The sequence below is a fragment of the Myodes glareolus genome, chromosome 3, assembly GCF_982192425.1.
Source record: "Myodes glareolus chromosome 3, mMyoGla1.1, whole genome shotgun sequence".
In the NCBI taxonomy this organism is placed as follows: Eukaryota; Metazoa; Chordata; class Mammalia; order Rodentia; family Cricetidae; genus Myodes; species Myodes glareolus.
Window position 1 is genome coordinate 106,490,242 of NC_142028.1, and position 25,891 is coordinate 106,516,132.

A 25,891-nucleotide genomic window follows, 5' to 3' on the forward strand; every position below is an offset into this window, starting at 1 on the left:
CACACGGACTGAAAACCACAACTTAGATGATGACGGACACACAAGGGGGAAAGTAAAGGTAGAGGGAGGGAGGGAGGGGGATTTTAGACAATGGGTAAAGAACTTGGACTCTTCAGAAGTAAACCTGGAGATGAGGTGTGATTGGAAAGAAGGGACCCTGGAAGGGGTAAGACTTCGAGCAAAGACAAGAGCCACCAAGGTCAAAGCCCAGAAAGCAGTTGGCAAGTTAGAAGAACAGAAAGAAAGGCCTCAAGGCTTGAGTAGAGTCCAACAGAGTGAACAAATGCAATGAAACGAGTTGAGTCAGGGAGATCAGGGTCATGCAGCATACAAAGGATCTGGGGTCTTGTACCAGTGACCACACAAACTCAGTGGAGGAGACCAGGGCATCCATCAAATCCACCACCTTCTGAAAGGCTGCTCTTCAGCCCAACCAACGCTTGATCTTTGTCATGATTGCCCAGAAAGGAGGGGGACTTCAATAGATACGTCTTACCTCAGGTAGATCAAGAACAGACAACTGTGGAACCAACCAGAAGATGCAACTTACACATTGCTCGACTCTGAACACTGCAAGTGGAGGTGTGCGGCCAGAAACACACTGTGTGAATGCAACTGTTTGGCAATCACAGGACTGCCACTTCTCCAAAGCAGTAAGTGTGTGAATGGGTTTGTATGGGTAATGGCTCCGAAATTAGCAGCTAGTTTTTCTCATGTTTTCACGATGCAGGAAAACACACCAGAACTTGGCTTGTTTCTGGAAAATTCTTGGGATGCTCCTCGGTTGCTCAGTATGAACATTTGGTCATCATTATCCCTTGTGTAATCAGTTTCTGCAAACTACAGAATGATGTTACAGTTATGTTTAGGGAATAGGCTCCACACCTTCATCAAGTCATTTAGAGATGAGCCTCTTTTGATAACAAGTATTTAAACAGATGTGGATAAGGGTTAGATGTCTAACCTGTAATTTATACCACTGAGAAAAGTAACAGTCTCTCATTGGAAAATTAGAGATGAACCATGTGCCCAAACACTACAGTATTTTGTATAACGTGAGAAGAATTTACCACACAAATTGCCCCATACAAAAATGACCCATAGAATCCACAAATTCTGAAGTGAACAGAACTCTGCTTTGCACGGGCCGAGAAGGGGTCAGGAATTGGACCCAACCAGTACACAGAACTGCAGGTGCTGGTGGCCCTGTTATTTAAAAAAAGAAAAAAAAAAAAAAAAGCTGGCTCCACCACGTGAATAAGCTGACTTACATTCTCAGGCCAGCTGTTGCTACTTGGGATCTAGTCAGGCATGGATCCTGAAAAAAGAAGTTAATCTTAACTATTGTGAAAATGTACATTAAACTTATGACTGTACAGGAAAAAAAGCCACCTTAATTCCAAGGCTACATATTTTCGAAGGAATTTAATTCTGGCCTCTGAATGAAATTATGCAGTCTCTCCCTCCGCTTGGGGAAGAGAGAAAGGACGGGAGGAACGGATTTCTCTTTTCAGGAAGAAACAGTAATCAAGCCTGTTGTTCAGCCAACCAAATCTTCGCGGATTCTCTGATTTCTTGGAGCTCAGAGAGCGTGCTAGAAACCTGTGCCTTCCTCCCGAGACTGATAAGCAAAAAGTTTTCTCTAGCGATGATAAATCTGCACGAGGCGGAGATGGTTTTGGCACCTAGAGTGCGTTAGAAAGATGAGCATGATTAAGCCACCCCCACCCCCGGGTCTTGCAGCCCGACTTTGTGTTTTGCTTCCATTTAAGAGCTACCCTTTCAGCTGCTGGCTGGTGCGCACCAAGCCTGCTGCCTGTGTCCGTGTCTCCAGGCAGGGCAGCTCGGGTCGGCAGAGTGTTCCCCACACGTGTGACTGGTGTCCAGTCGCGGGCGCCCGCTGGAGTGGCAGTCTCCTTCCTCACTCTCCCCCGCCCCGCGGCAGCTCCAGGCCCAGACCTAGGAAAGGGGAAGGAAGCCCTGGCCGCAAGCCGCCGTCTGCGCCGGCACCAAACACGCCGCTCCCAGAAACTTTTCGCCCCCAGCTGTGCGCAACTTTCTGCCGGGTGTCCCCGCGGGTCGCGGTCCCGAGTCTCGGTCCCCGGCACCGCGTAGGGCTAACGGCGCTGGGCCGAGCGGACCGAAAACCCGAACAGCCGGGAACCGAGGCGCCGCGCCGCAGTCGGACTAAAGTTCGCGCCCTCCGCTCGGCAGCTCGCAGCCTTCCCTTTCCCCACCCCGTTACTCGCATTTTTCCCCCCTTGTTGACAGCTGGGCGCTGGCGGCCACCTCCACTTCCACGCCCGCACCCCCCGGGGGGCGCCAAAGTTGTTTTTCCATCCACCGAAGGGGGTGGGGGGGGTAACAAGGTGGGGGTGGGGGAGGACTAGACATCTTCCACGAAGCCCCTAGAAAGCTCGAGGACAACAAGCAAACAGGCGGCAAACACTGTAGTCTGGACAGTTGTGCAGAGAGCAGAAACTTGTGCTGGCGCGGTCGCCGGTCCCCCCCACCCCCCAGCCACCCGCGCCGCCGCGCGCACCCCCACCCCGCCTCGCCAGCAGCCCCCCTCCCGGACAGTCCGTTCCCTTTTTTTCTTTTCTCCTTCGGCCCGGGGAGGAGCGGGGCAACTCGGAGCGCCGGCCCGGCTCGGGGGAGCGAGCGCGACCCTAGGCGCGGGTGTAAATCAGTCACCTGAGCGGCCGCTGAGGGGCCGCGGCGAGGGCGCGCGCGGGCGGGCGGGCGGGTGGGGAGTGGCGCGGGCGGCGAGCGCGGCCCGGAGCGGCCGGGCGGGGGAGGGAGCAGGCCGAGCGGCGGGCGAGCAGAGGCGACCGAGGGGCTGGTCCAGGCGCGGCCGCTAAGAGGAGACCAAGAGGCGGGGGCTGCACTTGACAACCAGCATGCCGAGATGGTAAGAAGTTTCCACCTCCCTCTCCGCCCGCTTGCGTCTGCACTTGGTAGGGACTGACCCGGGCGGGACGCCCCGGGGCCGCGGCGGGCCGAGTTCTCCTCTAGCGCCGCGGCGCGAGGAGGCGGGCAGCCGGCGACGCTCCCCAAATCCACCCCCCTCACCCCAACTTGGCCCCAAGTTCGCGAGGCGGCTACGGGCGGGCGGGCGCGGGCGAGGGCTCCCGCGCCTTAGGTGAGCGGCCGGCAGTCGCGGGCTCTGGGGACCGGGAGCCCTCGGGGAGGGCGCGGGACGCGGGACGTGGGATGCACGGAACGACCCGGAGCCGCGACAACTTTCCCAACTTAGCCGGCGTGGGCAGAGCCCGAGCGGAGACTGGGCGTGGGTCCCCGGGGTGCGGCCCGCGTGGGGACCGCAGCGATGCCGGCCCGCGCGGCTGCGGAGGACGCGGACACCGCCAGTCCAGTCCCGCTAGACAGACACGTGTGTGCTTTCCCAAAGTGCGGTTCTGAAGCAGCCGGCCCACTGCACTTCCACACCGACCGGACCGTGGGATTTGACGCGTGAAAGGGGGCAGATTTTTTTTTAAAATGTGGGACGGGGGTCAAGACAAAACTAGACAAAATCTCTCGTGGGATGAGGCGAAGATTACAGAAAACTTGTAGGTGCAGATGGTGGAGGAAAAGGGATAGTGCAGTGGGATCCAGCACAGCCCCTCGAAGGGACCACTTCTCCACTTCTCCGCAGCGAGGAAGCAGGCAATTAGTTCACCCGGCGATGAGCTGCGATGTCCGCTTTCGGGGAAGTCATTTGTTAGAAATGGGGCTTGACCACTCCTTTCCTTGGAGTTCCCTACCACCCAGTGTCGCTGTTGTTACCCCCGCTTGGAGGCTCTGATTTGCAGTGGGCCCTATGTAGATTGGATGCATAAGAATCCGGGGTGCTAGCAGGTTGACTTTCTTTCCCCCTTCCCTTCCCGCTGATGTGACATCTCTTGTTTCAGAGATCAAAGTCACAACTGGAATGGAGAAGGTACTGTCAAATGTAGACACACGCACATACAAAATGCACCCATGACTGCGGTTACAGTAATGCTGGCAGAAATTAAAGAGGTTTTGAAAGCAGCGTGCGATTTATGATGCTTCCCATTTACCCTAGAGTCAAGCTGTTGTAAAACTGATGTACAAAAGACATCATAAAATAATCCTGTGTACCCAGGATTAAAGTGGCAGAAAGTGGCCTGGTTTATTATTTTTTATGTGCTTCGTGGACAGTTGTAGTTGTTGGAGCCTGTGTTTAAGTGAGGCATCAAAACAAAATGAGAAATATATCTATTTAGAGCTGGAGATTTTCTTGTAGCGGCATTTTACACAGGAACATTATAAAAGCCAGTTGCACACCTTTTTCTTCCTCTGGCCAGTATTACTGTTTGTCTACAGATCTATTCCCCTCTCAACGTCACTTTGAGCGGTGGCTGAGTCCATTTGTCTTCCACTGTTCGGTATTCTGCACTTTTAGATGGTTTTGTGTACAGACGCATGCTCTAAGTGGAATTTATTTCTGGCCCTAAGTGTTTCTGTTCTGAAGATGTCCTCTAGTCTTGAGCCTTGTACAGTTTGATAAAACTTCCTTTTACCCCTTGGAATCAAGTACGTGAGAATCTCCTGTGAACCCTTAAAGTCTTCTGTGCCTTCTGTTGTTTGTGTAGCCATTTCATTTAAACTTGTTCAGTCTTCATGAAGTTCTATGTTGTAGGTACTCTTTCTGTTCCCGGGGAGCTGTGTATTTAAAACCCAGACTGCTGGTCACTTTGCCAAAGCACAGGACTAGCTTCACCTGAGGGAAGGACTTGTCAACCTGAGTCTGAACTTTGTATAGAGGATCTTTCCAGGCATGTCTGAAATGCCCTCACCCCCAATCCAGTGAGAATATTATTGGTTTGTGTTTGCATGTAACACTTTAGGTAAAAAAAAAAAAACAACAACCTCATGGGATTTTAAAAATAAATATTGAGAAAATATTAATAGCACTAGTGCATTGGTGATACCTCATTTTTTTTTCCTCTACCTGAGATGTAAGTTCTCTGTCAGGCGGGGAAATGTGATTACAAAAAGAAGCAGACAAAAGCAGAGCTGACTGTTGCTGGATTAAAATGTAAGTGTTACAGTTTGAATTTCCAAGTGAGAGTTTTGAGTTCGGTGCTTTACATAACATTTTGTCCTAATCTTGCTCGCTGTCAGGGATGTTTCATGGTTGTGCAATTGCTGCAGTCAGGAATGCCAATTTGCATTCCAGGAGTGTCATTTGATTACTTTTATCTGCGAAGCTCCAAGACCGGCCCAGACCTCTCGTTTCATCTTGCCATGTCACGAGTCAATGCTGTGTCGTCTTTTCAAAAATCTGCCTGATTTAGACAAGAAAGAAAAGTACTTTCATGTTGCAGCCGCAGTCCCCTGCTAACTTGTCAGCAGCAGGATATGATTCACTTGGGCCCAGAAGAATGGAACGGAGAGACGGTTAGGCGGTTCAATAAAGCCCACGGACAGGTAGCGTGTGACATCCCCAGAGAGCGGCAGTTAATGAAGAACAGGTCTGCTTAGTTCTGCACAAGCTGCCCTGGTGCTGTCCCCACAGTTTTCCCATTTGATCTTTCCCAGCAAATTGATCTTTTCTTGTATTTTTTTGCCTTCCAAGTTAGTCCTTGAGGGACTGAAATTAGCAGAGCAACTTAAGTTGGATAATACAGCTGTTCAGAAAAGAAGAAATTGGACACTGGCACAAAAAAAGGGGTGGGGGTGAGAGAGGAGAGGGAGCTGCTCTTTTTGTTGTTCCTGGGAATATTTCCTGTATTAAGGGAGTCCAAAGTAGAAGATGACTTGAAGCTAGCAGTTCCCCTTACTTTAAATTTTGGGGTTAAGCTTCACTATTTTAAATATTCTGCAAACGTTTGAAAGATGGCTTTAGCAAGCACGAAGAGTTTGATTTAGCAATGTGCATATTCACTTGTTTGAAGAGATCTGCCAGTGGAATAGTGGCTTTTATGACTATTGTAAGATGAACAAAACATCAATGGCATACTTCAACTATATTATTTATAGTCTTCTAAATAACTACAACCTCCAAATATTCAATACTGAATTGCTGAAAAGATTAAACAATAAAAAAGTCATTACCAGCATTGTATATAAATATTATGGTGCATGAAGATTTTTTTCTACAAATTACCATCAGTATCTTTGTTTTACATAAATCCAGCAGCTGCACTGTTAATAAAGTGGGTTATTCTGTGCTCCAAGATTTTGTTTTTTAAATTTAAAGGTAGGTTTTTAAAATTGAGACCAGATTGCAAGTTGAATGTGTTTGAAATGTTCACATGTTGGTTTTCGAGATTAAAATTTATTTTGTACAAGGTGAGTGAATCCCAATTGAGAATGCCAGCATCGTTCAGACAGGCCAGTTTCACTCTAGAGTGTTTGTACATAAAGCTTGGGTTGGGAGCAATTAATAGTCTTAACTTAATGAATGTATAAAGGAGTGGTGCTTTCTGAATTCCTGTGCAGATGGTCTCATTTAACATCTGCATCCTGACAAGAACCAGAGTTGAAAACAGCAGTTCCCCTGCAACATCTCTTGTTGGTCAGGAGTTACATAGTATAGCTGGTTAGTAAGCTCTCCATAGAGCTAGAGGGAGCCTCATGATTTTATTAGATATACTTAACGTTTAAAAAAAAGTACTCTGGCAGTCAGAATGTTTCACAATACTGGCTTAGAGTTTAGGCTTGGAGGTGAGATACACACACACACACACACACACACACACACACACACACACACAAATACTTGTGCATGCACACGCGCACACACTCACACAAGCACACATGCGCCCGCGCAAACACACACACACACACACACACATGCACACAGTAGCGACAACAGCAGAATTCCCTTTGCAAGCAGTTAAGGAGTCAGCTAAGCTTTCTAGGACTGTACTTTTTAAGTGATATGAATTAGGAAAAATTCAACCAAACATATTTTAAGTAGTTTAGTATGCTTAACTACTGTGTTACTTTGTCAACTGAAGGAGTTATTCACATGTTGGCAGGCTCACCTTCAAACTCCTATTAAAAGCAACTTCCTACCCAGTCACCGAGGTGCATACTACCTTACTCTAGCTCACAAAAGAAAGGTGCTTCTCTCCATAGATGATGTTTTGAAGTAGCTCTACGTACAACTACATATTTTGGAGAGACACTTTCTTCAAAAGAAGGGCTTCATGTTGTAAACATAAACAAAAAAATCACTGGCAAATATGATATATTGTTAATCAGTAAATAAGCTACACGTAAATGGCAGGACTTGAATGTTTTCATATTTACAATTTGGCATTTAATTTCATATTTGTTTATCAGCCCTACCAGTAAAATTAGTGATATGCCAATATTAAATAATCAGTGATTGTGATTACTTTTCATTATTTATATACTAGTTTTTAGGGGCATTACATTGGACATTTATTTACCATTTAAGTAAATCTTACATCCAGGGAGATAAACTGCCCAGATTAGCCTTCTCACACAGTAGCTCTCATTATGTTGTTGGCCAATAAAAGTCTTTATTTGTTGCTTATTAGAACCCTCAGTACACTCAAAAGTTCAGCTATAATTTAATTTGGCTGTTCAAAGAGCCTCTCTTGTTTTCAAACACGTTCTCAGTTTCCTTTACCAGTTCTTGTGAGCCTATATCCTATCTCATGAATATTCATAAGAGCGCTGGTACAGACGTCATTTTAAAAGTTTTTGCCATAACAGAAGTGTATCATTTTCTGTTAAAAAACTTATGTACACAACAGTGTAAATTTCGTCCTCTTTATTGCAATTTCCTCGACATTCTGGAACACTTTTGCTTCTTTTCATAGTAATTTAGATTGTTTTGCTCTACTAATTTCAGATGTGTTCCTCAAGGAGTACGGCCTTGAAGGTGTGGTGAGACAGGAGAAAACTAAGTTTGGCAATGAAGAATTCTAGAAAAAGCCCTTCCGCAGTTGTAGCCCCTTGAAATTAGGAGAGGTTTGTTTTGTACTTTACAAATGGCCAGCATGATAAATTCATCTTCTTTATAGCAACCACTAGGCAGTTTTACAGAGTCCAAGGTGCTTGCGAATTTGTTGAATTGTAACCGATTACGCAGGCTAAGGACCAGAACTCCGGTATCAGGGATCCTTCTGCAGGGAAGGCAGGATGTGGAACTGCCAAACTGAGTCACTGTATATCTCACAGTGGGAGTCACAGCAAGCTTGCCTTCTAGGTGCAGTGTTTGAGACTTGTCATAATGTACGGTATTGTCTTGGAACTGGGGGTTCAAGTTCACTGTCCCTGCTCCTTTTGTATTTAGTGCAAAGATGTAACAACCCACACAAAACATTTTTTCTCTCATTATGACCTTACATTTGCCCAAGTGCCCCATGCTGAAATTCCTTTTTAGTATTTTTTTCCCCTCTTAGCCCAAAGCCAGACGTGTACCCAGACACAAAGCCTCTGTGTATAGCAAGCTGTTTTAAATATTGTGACTGGACGCTGTGCTGTCCTTTCTCTGCTTGAGCCAAGGATCTCTGCTCAGTGTCTGTGGATTACCAAGCTCCTTCTTTATTGTATGTCTTGTCAGCTATTCCTATTCATTTAACCTTTCATTAGAGTCTGTGCAGCTTCACTGTCTGGAAAGGCAAGGAAAACCCAAAAGGCCCCACTGTCACAGTTATTAGATTTCTCGGTTACATCCCAGCAACCACAAAGAAGTGAGAGTGGAGACTATTGTCGTGCGTGCTGCTGTCCTGGGGTGCAGCTCTTCTGTGCATGTCAAGGACATGTGCCACATGTTGATATGCATCCCAGGGATAAATACGCAACATGGGGGATAGGCTGACAGAGGCAGTAATGAGCTTTGTAGGAGTCACTGCGAAGATTAACCGTTAGTGAAGGAATTTTGCTTAACTGGCCAAGGAGATAGACAGAGTTGAGAGTTGCCAAGATCTGCCTGTGCGGAGCTTGCTGGTCACATTGTCATCTGAACTTCACTTGAGGGGAAAATTGAATACCTTTGACAGGAAGGAAAGTCTGACTTTCCCCTTTAATCTCAGAGGACAAAAGTGTTATTTCTGATGACTGTTATGGTGTAACTCCTTTTTGGATTGGCCGAATAAGATACGTGAATGGTTATGTTAGTTATTGCTCCTAATTTCACACACTGCCAAATGATTAAAAGATTTTGCAGAGCTGGGTCTGCTTTTTAAGTCTATAAAACAATGTAGCCCGTGGGTCTTCCTGTGCTCTGCTTTGCTGGGGCTCTCCGTGTCATAGCTGTCACCTGGCTTTTATAGATGGGTGTCCATTGTTGCTGTGATCCGGAGGGGAAAAGGAATGGGTGTAGATCATTTTCAGAGAATAACAAAGACAAATACTGGTGGATTTAGAGTTGAAAAAAGATTTTATTTGAAATTTCATAATGAAATTGCTCTTTAAAAACTTTCAGAACAGCTGTGATGGTAGTTCAGTTGGTAGAGCACCTATGGCTCACTCAGGAAGACCTGACCTTGCTCCCCAGCACCCACAAAAGGCCAGGCTGGGTAGCTTGCACTTGTGTTCTCCAGGCTGGGCAGGCAGTGAGAGGCAGATAGATCATGAGGTTCACTGGCCAGCCAGCCTAGCCTTATTGGTGAGTTCCAGGTCAGTGAGGAGGCAGAGAGTGGAAATGAACGCTATTGGTTCTGGTGCTTCATCTTTACCTGTTCGGTATCTGGGGGCTGTCGTGGAAAGCAGGATTTTAAAGCGAGCTCACAATGTAATGGATTTTGTTGTGGCATTTCCGTGCATACACTTTTTTATGCCAGGTAGCTATTTCATTGCTGGCCAAACAACCAGTTCGGTAGTGTCCAGGGGTTTTTGTTTTTATTTTCCAATGGCTTGTTTTATATGATAGGATGGTAGAAATCACAGTGGTTTACTTTAGTATTTTAAATACTTTATTGAGAGATAATTCTCATACTGTGCAATCACCATTTAAAATATGCAGTAATAATACCCCATTATCTGGATACAGTTTCCTTTTCCTTCAGCAGTTTATGGACATCTTCACTATTATGAGTAATGCTGCTGAGAACATTTGTCATAAGCTTCCCCCCGCTCCGTTTTTGTCAGACATGTTTTTATTTCTCTTGGAGGTACACCTATGAAAAGACTTGCTGGGTCACGTGACCTCTTTTGCCTGTTTTCCATTTGGGTTGTCTTTTAAAAAAAATTCTTGTGGTCTTAAAAAAAAATCTCTCTTACACATGTGTGGTGGGAATTGAGAGGTAAGCATGCCACAGTGCATGTCGCTGGTGTCTGCCACCATGTGGATTGCAGGGACTGAACACAGGCTGTCGGGCTGGGCAAGCACCTTTACCTGCTGAGCCGCTCTCTGGCCCTACGCTGCTTCTCAGTAGACAAGACACCGCTGTTCTCGATGTAGTCAGGTTGCAATCCTTTATCTGATTAAAGATTACCTGATACTTTTCCTCTATGCAGCGAGCTGCCTTTTGACCTTTTTGATGTCTTTGGAAGCGAGCTGCCTTTTGACCTTTTTGATGTCTTTGGAAGCAAGTGTTAAAAATTTTTGAAAGAAGTTTAAAATTCCCTTCCAGACAAGATTTCATTGCATGCTAACTGATAACAGCTCAGTATGGGAGCAACAGTGACCCTCAGAAAAGGTCCTAACACTGTCCCTCAGGGTAAGATGAGAAATCTTAAATATGGGTAAAGTCCAGCTTATACAATGTTTTCCTTCTTCTCACTTTTGGTATCAAAAATAAAAAAGAACCAACCAAACAGAAAACAAACCCCAAACTGTTGTCTCCCTCCCGCAAGGTCATAAGGATTTACACCTGTGTTTCGGTCGCTTTGGATGACACTCGAATGGAGGTTGCTAGGGCAAACCTCAGGCAGTCTGCCCTTTGTAGTTTGAGAATTCGCCATGCTTTTTTTTTTTTTTTTTTTTTGGTAGTGTTTGTACCACTTTATGGTCTTGCCAGTGGTGTCCATGTGTTTTAATTTCTCCATATTGTCAGCAGTAGCTGCTGCTCTCCCTGGTAGTGGCAGGACTATGACTGGCGGCTGTGACGTGAGGCATCCGTGTGTGGGGCCGGAGTCAGGACCTTTTTAACCCTCTGCGTGCTGAGGGTTGAATCCAGGGTCTCACCCGTGTTAGATGTTAGATAAGCACTCTGCTGCTGAGGTGTACCGAAAGCTCTTTTTGTGTCTTGAGACAAGACCTTTCTAAGTTGCCCGGACTGGTCTTGAACTTGTGGATTTACTGTCCTTCTGCCTCAGTTTCTCTAGTAACTGTTATTACAGACTTGAGCCATCAGCCCTGGCTTTTGGCTCTCTCTGGTGGAGGTTTCATAAGTACACTAACCCCTTTTGGGCTTTAGTCCACTTTGTCCAATTTTCTGGTTTTGAGTTTTAGGAGTTCTTTATATATTTTGGATATTACTGTCATATCAGAAATTGACTCTCCAAATAGTTTCCTATTCTGTGGGTTCATTCTGCTTATTAGTCTTATTTTTTTTTTTTTTTGTCTTTGCCGTGTAGGAGCTCTTAAGTTTGATGTAGCGCCATGTGTCTGTTCTTGCTTTCATTGCCTTTAGCATTTACATTTAAAGCTCAGATTTATCTGATCCCTAAAAGAGTAAAGACTACCTTAAGAAAGTACATTCTATTGTTTGGGTAACAGAAAACTCTTGGTGGTACTCCAGGGGGACAAGAGGCATGTCATTCGGTAGCCAGAAGACGGTAGGGGCTGGTTCCTTGTGAAACAGCCTGGGTCTGCTTTGATGTTTCTTAATTATCATTGAGTTTGAAAGCATTCTAGGTGTTCTGTATGATAACAGACACACTTCATGCCCTGGAGGGTGGAATTAAGTGCCCAGAAATAATTGTTTTTGGTTTTATAAATACCTCAAAAGGAAAGGAGGAAAAAACATTATTGAGAAAATTTGTCTTCTAGACAGCCCACCATCAACAAAAAGAAAAAAATCACCAACAGAGATAAAAAACAAAAATTGCCTTATGACATCCAAACCTAAAATAACTGGCCCGGTTAAGTTTTAAGTAAATACAGTGTTTAAATCTGGCATGACGTATTTTCTGAAAGCTTGCTCTCGGATCTGCCTGGTGTATCCCTAAAGCATGCCATAGGTAGAGAAACCTGAGAGCAAGTGAAAGGCAACTTAATTTACGGGCAGAGGTGTTGGATCATTGCTGAATTAAAGGGAATATTTAAAAGAAAAGGTCTAATTTTCTTTTTACTCATGCTAATAAAATTTATATTTATTTCTATTTAAATATAATTGCTTTTTCAGTATTCTGCTGGGCCATTCTTATTTGATTGCTTTGTCTGTTTTTGGCTTTATGCCAGTTATTTTAGGCAAAACTTCATTATTGTTTGGCATCAACTCTTAATTAGGTGGCCAAGTGGTCACATTTATATTTGGAGAGAATGTGGTTTTTTTTTCCCCCCTCACAACTGTTTACATATGAAAACAGTAATTAGCCAATTTAAAGTGATACCTCATGACATAATTTGAGGATTAACTTTCTTCCCTGTGGATATTCTGTAGAGGATTTAAAATAATTTATAAATTGGTATAACATAAAATTTCATTTTTGTTAGATACATGATTTTTTTATTATATATATTTCCCTTTTACTGGGGATTGAACTGAGGCCTCTCATGTGGGAGACAAACACTCTTCCACGGACTCACATCCAATTTTATAATTTGTTCATATTGAACATTGTTACTTTTCCGTTCTAGGTATGTCTTGGCATGTCTTTATTTATGTAATATATACATGGATTAAGAAAGCCATGTGTAATTGTTGATTGATATCACATATGAGCATAAAGAATGCCCTCAAACTAAAATGGCAAAATTATGCAGAGAAAGGCAGTAGTTCTCTGTCCAAGGCTTCCCGTCTCCTTGTAAAGCAGTTCTGTAATTAGCAGGTCAGAGAGGTTCACTCTACCAGCCTACCCAGTTTGCATCCAGAAGCACAGTGTGCTAGTTGAGAATGGTCTCTCATTCAACATGGTGATTGGAAGAAAACATATTTCTGTGAATTGTTACTGATAGATGAAACAGTTTGGCCCCAGAACATATTAACTCAGAATACAATTTACAGCAGAGACTTTGTCTCTTATCTCAGAAGCTCTGCCAGGTCTCAAGCCAAATTTAAATGTCATTAGTTTACTTACAATAGTAGCTAGAGCAAGAGTTAAATTCATTTCTTTGAGATTGCTCCTTTATGTCTTTTAAGGAATGAATTATGCATCCTTATTTCTTACGTAGTTGGTGCCTAAGGTCCAGCAAACCCATACCTAGAATACACAGTCTTTGAAGCCAGTAATGGCTTGTTTTCTGGGGTGCTCCTAGTGGCTTTGATGGACCCTGGGCCCATGAATCTCCAGCAGGGTGCCGCCCCGGGCTCTGTGAGGGGATCAGAGAAGGACATGGAACAAATGGCTGCAGACTCAGGTCTCCTCATCTTTCTCAGGTCTTGCTAGCCGGTGTGCTAAGACTGAAACAAGATGGGAACTCTTCAGATTTTCATATTAAATGTCCTTTATTAAAAAATTGCCACATGGACTTAGCTGTTCTTTGGTCTTTGCAGTAGTCCTAGCGATCACAAAGAGCAACCAGTCATCGGCGCAGTGGGGGGCAGTTGGCGTGTCTGTGTAAGCGTGTATACAAGTGTGGCAGGCGTGTCCATGAGAAGCTGGGAGCAGGGCTGTGCCTGTAGTCCCAGTCACCTGAAGACAGAGGTGCGAGAATGACTTTTGCCTGGGGGGGGGAGGGGAAGAGAGAGAGAGAGCCAGAGCGAGCACTCAATTGGATAGACAAATGGGTTTAGATGTATTTATGCATGACATAGATCAATAATGAGAGGGTCACCAAATGTTTAAATAGTATTATAAAATTGTATTTCTGAGCTATGGCAGTAATATAAATCATTTTCTTTTAATGCTTGGTACCAAACCCAGAGCGGCGGCCAGCAATAGAACAAGAGTTCCCTTACTCAGATGTGTGCTTAGTCCAGCATTATAAATCTTAAGAGCCAGCCTGTGGGTGTCTGCTTACTATATGTAGAATAACTCACAGAAGGTTTTATATGAGGCTTTAGGCCACTGTTTCTCAACCTGTGGGCCGTGACCCCTTAGAGGGTAGAACAACCCTTTTCACAGGGGTTGCATGTCAGGTCAGATGCCCTGTATGTCAGATATTACTGTGGTTCATAGCACAATTGCAGTTATAAAGCAGCGACACAAACAATTTTCTGGGTGGGGGTCACCACAGCGAGAGGACTGTATCAAAGGCTTGCAGCTTTAGGAGGCTGAGAACCACTGCCTTAGGCAGTTGTAGGCTGACTGATTAAAATAAGAAAAGCCCTTAAACTGTTGGGTTTTTTCTTTCTAATGTTTAAGTTCTATATCCTGCCCAGGTGTGTGCATTCTAGTTGCTGTGTCTTGCAAAGTTTAGCTCAAAATTTAGAGGCTTTCCTGTTTTGTTTTGAGACAGGGATTCATGCTGAAGGCAGCCTTGTTGTGTAAGTGAGGCTGGCTTGGATCTCCCGATCCTTCTGTTTTTGCCTCCTGAGTGTTGGTATTACAAGGTGTGTACTACCGTTCCACGTACATTTCAGTTATTTTAGAAGGTAAAATTTAACCAGTTTGTATAATATATATGGCATCTTGCTGCTGTAGCTTTTATGCATGAAAGTCGAAGCTATAACCCTAACGTCAAGGAGCACAAAGTACAGTACAGGATAAATACCTTTAAAGGAAACCATAATGTGAAGTCGTCCTTTGGTTTTCAGAGCCACACATGGAATATGACTTCATCAATGTTCTTTTCAGAAAAATCTTTTTTCCACTCATCTTTTTTTCCACTGACTGAGAGGTAGGAGTAACACACACACACACACACACACACACACACATGCACACAGATGTACATGTGAGGTATGGGAGTAAGAGACACACATTCTTGTAGATGTGAGAGGTGAGAATAACACACACATACACACACACACACATATACACACACATACATGCACACAGATGTACATGTGAGGTATGGGAGTAAGAGACACACATTCTTGTAACTGTGAGAGGTGAGAATAGCACACACACACACACACACACACACACACACGCACGCACCTGTGCATGTGCGCCATGGGAACATGTATGACCGTTTATCCTATGATCTAAGTAGGTGTCAAAGTACAATCCAAATGTTGCTTATCGCTTTGTAGTTTAGAATTTGATCAGAGAACATTTGGGATGGGCACGGAAGTCTTGAGTTCTTCCTCTCAGATAGGGAGCCCTTCGATTGTGTTGATTACAGGGCACACGCTGGCTCCTCTCCTAGATAAAGAATTCCAACAGCCCTTATCCCTCTTGCATTTTTTTTCTGCTTCCTATTCTTGCACTAATTAACAGATCCTTTATCTTTAGATATATTAATATTCTCAAGCAGGTAGTTTTTGAGGGGGGGCGCGTCTTGGTTTTCAAGACAGAGTTTCTCCGTGCCACCACAGCTCTGGCTTGCCTGCCGGGAACTTGGAACTCACAGAGATCCACATGCCTCTGCCTCCTCAGTGCTGGGACTAAAAGTCACTGCGTCTGTTAAGGTTTTTAGGGGTTTGATGCAGATAGCAATCTTCATTTTACTCGTTTAAGTTTCTTGGAGAATAGTCCATGCTGAGCCCTTGTAGCAGCATAGTGTTAGTGCACGGTCGGCGAGCATGCAGACAGGGCATGGGCAAAGACTGCAGTCTGGGGGAAAAAGGAGATACAACATTTTCTAAAATAACCTTGGGTATAGTTACTAAATACTGAAGAAAGCCAGTCTGTCCCCAAACCTTGTAGGGAAATGTCGTGATCTCACACTGACCTTCTGTTTCGGTGGAGTAAACTGGTTTCGGTGTGGGTGTGAGGTGTGTTCCACCCTTAAAAGGTTTGGGTGGGTATTAGATACAAAAGATTCTTAGTAGTGTTGCGTGCTGTGCTATGCGTGACTTCCAGTGTATTGTTTCCTGACTACAAGAGGTCAGGAAGTGAAAGCCACGCTCTGTCACTTGATATCAGCACTTCTTCATTAGCGTTACTTAGTTTTAACCTTCAGCCCCTCGTTCCTTTATGAACACTCCGTGGAGACAGACGTGTTGTGAGACGAGAAGGGGAAAAGATAAGACCAAACATCTGCTTGATAGACAGAAGCTGGAGGAGCCGTCCGTTCTCATGGTTTCCCTAGGAACATCTCACTTTTCTTCTTAGCTTTCAGTCCTGTGGAGGTTTCAGGGCACTCATAGTAAAAGTGAGACTTTTTTTTATTTGCTTAAAAAGTTTCTTACACTTAAAATTTTCTATTTGAGCCAGTGAGTTCGAGGACAGCTTGGTCTACAGAGCAAGTTCTTAGGACATCCAGGGCCAGAGAAACGCTGTTTCAAAAAAACAAAAAAACTAAACTAATAATAATAATAATAATAAGTAGTAGTAATAGTTTTATTATTTAAATTTTTAAAGAAGTCCGAGTAGAAGATGAAGTCATGGTGGCTAGAGGAGACAGTGAAGAAATTGTGTAGGTAATGCGGAACTGATAATGATGTAACTAGAAAGATGGATTGAAGAGCTACAATGTAGCCTGCTGGTAGAACCCAGTGCTTAGAATGCAGTAGGCCTTGAAATCTGCCAGTCATTCACATACAAAACATAACAAGAACCAGGGAAAGCAAGAGCAGTTGAAATAAGTACCGCTTCATGCTTTCTGATCTTCTGCACCTTTTTCTCAGGACCCCTCCTCCCAGCTTCCCCTCCTGTGTCTTCTGACTTTGTTCTGGGCAAGTCCCATCAGGTAGCCTGTTCTCTTGTCACCGGTCATGTCCTTCATTACCGCTTCCGCCGCTGCCATCCTGCCCCGAGACACATCATCTGCAATGCAGGAATCTGTGTTTGTTGAGTGTTGCGTTTAAGAATTCCATTATGAATGATGGATCACCATATCCCTAGTGGGATTGCTAAGTCCCTTCAGTTAGAGCATTCAGGTGCGGGACCCTTGATACTGTGCTAACAAACAGACGATATTGGAGCTGTTTTAGTGACTCCAGACAATTAGCTGGTTGGTCTGTTTGGGGGTGATCTGGGCTTTGGATTAATCTTTTAATTATTTTCCCCCTAGTTCTGAATAGCTTAGATTTTTAAATGAAATTTTATTGGCTTCTTTATGTTTCCATGACTTAAATGTCTAGAAACAACTTTATTGGGATATAATACTCGTACCATACAGTTTAGTGCTGTGACTTTTACCACCGCTTCGCAATGGCAGTTACAATTTTGAAGGTACTTACAGGAAAGTAAATGGATGATTTATGTAATATTTGTAAGGAAGTGTAGTTGCGCACTGATTTTAAATACCCTGTTCAGTGAGATAAACTTGTCCAGTAGAGGCTTGGGTAGTTCAGGGTTACAGTTCTGACATCCAGGAGGTGGATGAGGGAAGACAGGAGGAGTTCAGGCTCCCCCAACGATACATTGTGAGTCCAAGGTCACATGAGATCCTGTCTCCAAAAGAAAAGAAAATCATTAACTTTGAAGAACATTAATGAGGTGTTTGATATGATCCATAAACCCGAATGAAATGTTGACATAATTAATGTACTAATGAATATGCTAGGAAAAGATTGAAAACCCCAAATAAGCAGATACGTATACTGTTCTTGATAAATGAGTTATCCTAGAAGATCATGTAGTAATGCCATAGCTATAAATGCTTGCCTTTGAGCTATTGTTTTTCATTAAATTCAGTAGCTTCCCCCTAAGCAACTGTTGTCATAATCAGTAATTGCAACTCCACAGCTATCTGTAGGGTTTCAGCCTCTCTATCACAGCACGAAAGGGACCTTTACCTAGATCTCTATCTCTCTTTTTCCCCTTCTATATATTCTCTCTGCCTGCCAACCCCGCCTGTCCTTTCTTCTGCCTTGCTGTTGGCCATTTAGCAATTAGACCAATCAAATGTTTTAGACAGGCAAAGGATCACAGCTTCACAGAGTTAAACAAATGAAATATAAAAGAATGCAACACATCTTTGCATCATTAAAACAAATGTTCCATAGTGTAAACAAAAGTAACAGAGCTTAAAATAATATTCTACAACATCGAGCTATTCATTTGAAATTGGTTTTAGGCACCCCATGTCTAATTCTTTTAAGTCTTTTTATGCTATCAAGATTTATAAAACCTAAATTTTGGCTCCGAATTATTCAATAACATGATTAATTTGGTTGATGATAACATAATATAATTCCATTTTTATAAGAAAAGGCAAAATTATTTTTTCAAATTCTGTTAATAAGTTGACTTAGAAAATAGTTAGAAATGGTAAATCAGACATTTGAGCAATGATAATGTTGGAAGAACATGATTTATTTGGTTGATGATAACATAATATAATTCCATTTTTATAAGAAAAGGCAAAATTATTTTTTTCTAATTCTGTTAATAAGTTGACTTAGAAAATCGTTAGAAATGGTGAATCAGACATTTGAGCAATGGTAATGTTGGAAGAGCTGTAGTATCTTCAGGCAGTAGGTAAATCATATAGGTGTTTTCCCCTACAACTTTTAGAACTTTACGTCCATAAAAAAAGAAAACCACTTAGCTTTGTACGAAGTGGTGTGAGATTTTGTGCAGATGTGGATTCACATGTACATACATACATGCATGTAGCATCTTCCCATTGACCACATTGTCATTTTATAGACTTGTATAACCAATTCCGCGTGACAAACACTTGATAGTTCTCTTTTAGGGTAGATTTTATGAATTAGTATTCATGGCCCCTGAAAGCTTCTGTAGAGATCGTATAGGGACAGACTCTGACTGAGTAGAGACTAACTTCCATCTTACTTCTTCTGTTCCATCTTCCCAATTATTGGGATATGGGCGTGTGCTACCACACCTGGCTAAGAAAAAGTCTATGCAGAACGTGAGATTGTAAGGGTGCCCTGTGACATTAAAGAGTTTTATCTAGAGCTTTTAGGTTCAACGTAAAAGCTGGCGCATAAACCTACATTGTATATTTTCTCTTGAGCAAATCTGGGTATTGTGCATAAACAAATACAGGTGACATTAGCATAGTACGAGCTAGGGAAGTACAAATTTGTTCAAATATTTTTGAGGCTGAGTTTTTCATATTGATACATGACTCAAGTCAAAATACAAGGCAGATATTGAAGAGGAAGACAGTTTTATTGCTTGTGCTTTAATACATGTGGCGTATATGTGTGTTTGTATACTTGTCCATGTGTGTAGATACCCATGCCTGTTCATGTGCATGTGGGGTCAGAGGTTGGCGTCTTGTCTTCCTTGGTTGCTTTTCTTTTGGAGGTAGGGTCTCTTACTGAGCTGGAACTTCCCAGTTGGTTGGTTAAGTGAGTCAGCAAACACAAGGGCTCCTGCTCCACCTCTTGGCATTGGTTTAGGGATGTGTATTGCCATACCCAGCATACTATGTGGGAACTGCGGACCTGATTTTGGGTCTTCAAGTTTGTATGACAGTCACTCGACCCAGTGAGCCATTTCTTCAGTCCCTTGTTTTTTTTTTTCCTTATTTCTCTTTCTTTCTTTCTTTCTTTCTTTCATCCTTTCTTTTTTTGGAGGGGGGGGACTGTTCCTTATTTTAGTGCCTGTAGATTGTGGTTTGATGGAACACATCCATTTCTTTTTATGACATCCTGTATATCAATTGAAAGCATTATCTATGGATGTGGTGGTTTGTTTTCATAATTTGTGCATTGTGAGACTGAGGCAAGAGGATCACCAATATTTTGAAGTCAGTCTGGGCTACAGATTGAGTACCAGGCCAGATTGAGCCAGTGTAAGACATTGCCTAAAAATGAAAAACATTATTATTAGGGCCATTTTGGCCAAATTATGCTGTTGTACTTCCTTTCTCTTCACTCCACTGACTCTCTTAGTAGTATAAAATACTAATTTTGCATGGAGTTTACATATCTTGAAATCATTTTATTGTCATAAAATAGAAAAGCACTTTTCAAAATTCACCAATGTTTTGAGTCATATCCTTCCTAGAAAGTGGATAGATCACTTTTTCAGGACTAGAAGCTCAAGAAATAAAACTAAATAAAGTAAATTTAACTCTAGAAACTGTTCATTCACGTCTTCCCAGCTTTATCTGCAATGTTGGAACTTTTGAGTCTATAGACATGCTAAAGATGCTCATGTTGGAAGTAACGCTAGTGTTGTGTTTTTCTTGTTAGCTGTAGTCTACTGTATTTTTTTTCCTTTTAGCCAAGTCTCACTTCTTTTATAAAACTTATGTGATAGCCTTCTTATGTAGCTCTGTGATGGAAGAGAGGGCTCTCTGCAGGCCTTATTTTAAGGTGGTAGGCGCTGCTGGACCAAAACCTGAGGGCATAATTAACAGTGTCTTTGCAGGGACCATGTGTGCTGACTTCATGGGCCATTTGGCCTACAAGATGGGATTTAGTTCATAATTCATTGTCATGTGCTGTACTCCTGTGGGAGTATAAGGTCTAGCTGCTTTACATTGAGTAAGTTCTGAATGTTTTATCTTGTTCCAGGGTGGGTTATTATACTCGAGAATGCATTTAATTACAAGCTTTATGTTTCTAACATTCATTCAGCATGCCTCCTCTTCACTGCACCTGACTTTATCTATGGAATTTCATTTTCAGGGTGAGCATGGCATGGTTTGGGGGAGTCTGGATCTGTCACGTTGGAAGTGACTGCTGCTTCGTTATCTTCATGTGTGTGTGTGTCTTCACCTTGGCGTTTTGGATTTTTCTGCTTAAAATTTTAGATGTTAGTATTAAATTTACCAGCAAAGCAAACTTATAGTTGATCAAATTCTCAGGGAAGAGGCGTCATTTGTCAGTGGTAGGTAATCTCAGGATGTCTTGGCAAGAGTGTGTGTGCTGAAAAGACCTGTGTTGATATCTTCATCTGTTGCTTTCTATGTTAGTTGTTGAGACAAGGTCTCTCACTGAACCTGGAGCTCTCCCTTTGGGCAAGATTGGGTGACATTGCCTGGCCAGACCCTTGTGGGATCTGCTTGCATCCGTCTCACAGCAGTGATGTTGCAGACGTGCACCAGTGTGGCCTGCCTCTTACACAGGTGCTGTGCATCTGAACTCAGGTCATTGCACGGCTGGGACTTGATCCACTGAGATGCCTCCAAGCCTTAACAGCCTTTGAGTCAAAACACAAAAGGGGCGTTTTGTAATACATTTTAGTCTTTTTAGTTTTTTTTTTTATAGCTTTATCAAGGGATAAAATTGGACTGGTCATGATTTACTTTTTTGATAGATTCATATTTTGTTTAATTCTTTTACACAGCACTTTTGGTTTTGAGGGAGGTTTTCGTATATCTCAGACAGACTTTGTCAAAATTAAGCCTCGTTGCCTCATGTATTTTAGTTTCAAGATTTTGCTTTATTCATGAGTGAGAAACCTGTAATTAGATTATCAGAATTTTTAAAACGCCTTTGGTCATTGTATGTCTTCTTTAGATGATGAATACTTTTCCTTATTTATTGTGTGCAAGCGTGTGAGGTTCTTAGGAGTTAATTTCTTTCTTTCAGTATTGCAGGTCTCAGGCATCAAAGTAAGGTTGCCAGCCCTGGTGCCTCCTCTACTCCCTGAAGAGTCTCACCAGCCCTGCTCTTTTTTTTTTAATTAAATGAATTTTATTAAGTAAACTTTTTAATTTGTAAGGTTTATAGAAAGGGGGAGTTGGTAGGGCTTTTTTTTTTCATTCCTCCTGAGAAACCTTTAAAGAGATGTTTATACAAATCAAATATGCTTATAACTTAAAAGAAATAATTTGGTGTGGCAAGTTTTAAGTAATAATAATTTAAAAAAAGTATATACACACTCCACAACCTTTCTTTGAGTCTTTGGTTTAAGTCCTCTGTCATATAATACCAAAGCGTTGTTCTGAGCCGTGTGTGTTGAAACATGCATGCCTGTCCCAGTGTCGTAACTAATTATATCTCTTACATGCTCACTTCTAGTAATTGGAAGGCGACCTACCACAGCATGTGTTTTAACTCTTAGTTTTGTCTGGAGGCTGGAGGGCCTGCTTTAGAAATTAACTTTTCTACCAAGTAACAGCTTAACACTATACACAGATACTTCCATTTAAAAACATGCTATATACTTCTTGTTTTGCACAAATAGTGTACTTTTAGGGGAAAAGTTTTTGCTGTTTTTCCTTTTATTGGAAATAGGTTATTTCTTCACATCATGCTCACACACCCCCCACACACACATGAGAGCACACGCGTGTGCACACCCCCCACATATGAGATCACATGCGTGTGCACACCCCTCACACATGAGAGCACACACTTGTGCACACCCCCCCCCCCACATCCTGATCCCCTTAGTTTCTCCCTATATCTCCTGCCATCTGGATTCACTTCCTCTCAGTGCCATTAGAAAAGAACAGGATTCTAAGAGACAATATAATAAAATGTAACAAAGTAAAATATCATAAGATAAAACTAAAACTGTGGCATTGAAGTTGGACAAGACAAAACAACAGTAGGAAAATGTCCTAGAGAAGGGGCAAGAATCAGAGACCCACATGTTCATACCCTCAGGAATCCTGAGAGAACACTGAACGGGAATCTGTAATATATTCCCAGAGGACCTGGAGCGGACTCTGTGCTTGCTGCTCCTGTCTAAGTTGACCTGCGCTTTTCTCAGCTGATTCAGAGGGCCTCCTTTTCTAGGTGTCCTCCATCCCCTCCCGGGGGCTCTTCCTCCGGGGCTCTTATGCTCTTCCCACCTTCTCTTCTGCAGCATTCCCTGATCCCTGAGGGGAGGAATTTGATGAAGACCTCCCATTTAGGGCTGAGTATTTCAAGGTCTCTCACTCTCTGCATTATGTCTGCCTGTGGGTCTCTGTATCTGTTCCCATCTGCTGTAGGAGGACTTCTCTGATGATGGCTGAAGAAGGCAGTGATCCTCTGTGGTTCTACAGATTGTAGCTTGGCTATTGTTGACTTGACAGCTAGTATACACATAGACGTGAATACATACCACATGTCTTTCTGGGCCTGGTGCAGAGCTTCTGCAGTGAAAAGATTTTAGTTGAACCAAAAAGTGCGTCTACCTTCGCCGATAATTATACACTGTACCTGCTGACCTGGATGTTTTGTCCCTGAATGGGAAATTTACAGCTCAGTATGAGAGTGAGATTTTTACAGAGTTTATTTTCCCTTGAAGTGTTTCAGAAGACTGACATGTAGAAAAGACGGAGTGGAGCGCTGGTCACTTAATCTTTGTGGTCGACAATAGTTTGACGCTTATTCCATGAAAGTATTCCAAGGAGCGTTTTCACAGACTAATTCAGAAGTTCTGTCCTGGACATGCTTATGACTCGAGCAGTAGACGTTTGTTATGTGCACCAGCATGTATGAAAATATGTGATCCTTGTCCATGCCTGCTGAAAGAGAACTTTACCAGTTCTTGGTCTCTGAGCTATAGTCTTCTGGAAATTAAAGTCTTAGGACTTGGAGCAGTTAATGCTGATGATACTTTGTGGTGGTTGGCATTGCACTGTGCTCTGTGGTGCTTGAATTCTGCGGCCTCAAGAGATTCCAGTCAGAACTTGGTTAAGGATATGCCACAGAATCAGTGACAATTAAATATTTTTGTAGTGAAAGAGTCGATGATTGTTCTTGTTCATAAATGGGCCATTGGGGCTTTGCATAGAGAAAAAGACTGTGGTTCTGTTACTGATAATTGCCTAAAATTTAATGCTGTTCCTTTTAAGATGTCTGTTTCCTTTCATTCTTTTGCAGTAGTTGAAGATAAAATGCTCTCTGTGTGTGTGTACATGTGCACAAATATGCATGTGTGCACATATGTGGATGCCAGAAGATAATTAGCCTATGCTGGCTGGCCAGCAAGACTCAAGGTTCTCCTCTCTGTCTCCCCAGTACTGAGAGTTTGAGGTCCTCATGCAAGCATGACAAGTGCTTCACTAGCTGAGCCATCTCCAAACCTCTGAGTAACGTCTGAAATTATTGTCTCAGCATCATTGTCTTTAAGTTTCAGACCACATTTAAAAATATTGCCTTGTTTCGGTCCTGAAGTAGCCAGCAATGCAGAAGCATTGGGCTTGAATGCTGTGTTCTGCAATGTGAGGTTGGAACTCGTAGGATAATTTTTCAGTTTTGGAAACTGAACTCCCAGGGATTTCTTTCTAATAGCATATAATAATCTGTACATTGAAAAAGGTTAGATGGCTGAAGTAAAATGATGACAAGGGTCCAGTCTACTTCTGTGAGCCCTTTTCTACAGTGTCAATGCAGATGTCTGATATCCAGTTTAGTGAGGAAATCAGAATTCACAGCTGGTAGACTACATGAGAGGAAGGGTAGTTTCAAGTTGTGGGATGCCAGCAGCTCTGTAGACAGCTGGATGTCAGCTTGGCTAATAGGAGCAGCCTTGTCAGTGGACTGTGAAATCCCCCGGGGCTGGGGATGCTAGGACTTGCTGGGTGCTGAGCCGGAGATGCTCCCTGTCCCATGGGGAGTTGGAAATCTTAAGAGATGTTTTGTTTGTCACAGATGACTGAATTAGGAATACCTGCTGCTGATCATGCTAATGACACTGACTGGTACAGAGGCTTTATGGGCAATGATGAATTCAGTGAGACCCACTATCTGGGATCATTGGACGGTTAACTGATTAAGAAAATATGGAAGTTACTGGTTAAAGTAGGAGATTTCCCCAGAACAACATCCTTCCCTTAAAAAGAAATGTTTCTGTTTCTTTAAGCTTTTTCATGAGTGGAACCCGGAATTCCACTTCCTAGCATTCTTGAGTCAATCTGATTTGTAAAGGCGTATGGATAGTTTATATACTTGGCACACTCAAGATATTCAGTCGTAAGTCAACAAATGAAACCCAGATATACTGATTTATGCAAATGCCTATCATATTATATGCCAATGGTTGGTAAATTAACATGTTATAAGTGCACTAAAACTCGTTCCTTTAATTATAATTTTAAAACATTGTGAGAAATTGCTAATCTGTAAGTATATATATATGTGTATATATATATGTATACATATACATATATATGTGTATATATGAGCTAGTTAAATAACTTTCCAATAAAAACTACCACCACACTGTAGAGTTCTCAGTGTTCACTGCTGCTTGGGCAAGACCATCTGCTTATAAACCATTGATAACTAACCGCTGCACTGTTTAGTGTCTCCTCTTACACCAGTGGCTCGCCACCTTCCTAACGCTGTGACCCTTTAATACAGTTCTTCGTGTTGTGGTGATCCCCAACCATAAAATTGTTTTCATTGCTGCTTCATAATTGTCATTTTGCTGTTGTCGGAAATTGTGGTGTAAACGTCTGTTTTCTGATGGTCTGTTAGGGAATCATCATACACACACACACACACACACACACACACACACAGAGTGCTGCCCTACACATACAGCTGTAGTCATAGGGAGTGAATTTAATACAACACAGGAATGTTTAATAAAACACATTTAGTTGATAAGAGTTTTGTTTATGAAAAAGAAACAAATGTGTATATTAATAAATAGCTTTACAGTTATTTAAGAAACAACTCAGTATTGTTAGAGAACACGGAAACCTTGCCTTTTGACTTTATAATAAAGGGAGTGATATCTTAGGGCTAAGAAAGACCCAGATCTGAGTACTGGTTCTCCTATTGAAAAGGTGCAGCCTTGCGGACATTGGTTTATCTGTTTTTACATGTTTTTTTTTTTTTCAAAAAACCATGAAACATAGAGTTTACCCTAAAATTTTAAAGTTTGTAATTCCCTAACTTTAGTATTATAC

General features: G+C 42.7%; 1 protein-coding gene across 1 annotated transcript in view; it reads left to right on the plus strand.

The window, feature by feature from the left end:
• The first annotated feature begins 2,771 nt into the window (after positions 1 to 2,771).
• The window catches only part of Bnc2 (basonuclin zinc finger protein 2), a 402,638-nt gene continuing 379,518 nt past the window's right edge, over positions 2,772 to 25,891 (plus strand). The window contains exon 1 of the mRNA XM_087904893.1: positions 2,772 to 2,911. Within this exon, the coding sequence (XP_087761019.1) occupies positions 2,909 to 2,911 (3 nt within the window). The 5' untranslated portion in view covers positions 2,772 to 2,908. The remainder of the gene's footprint in view (positions 2,912 to 25,891) is intronic.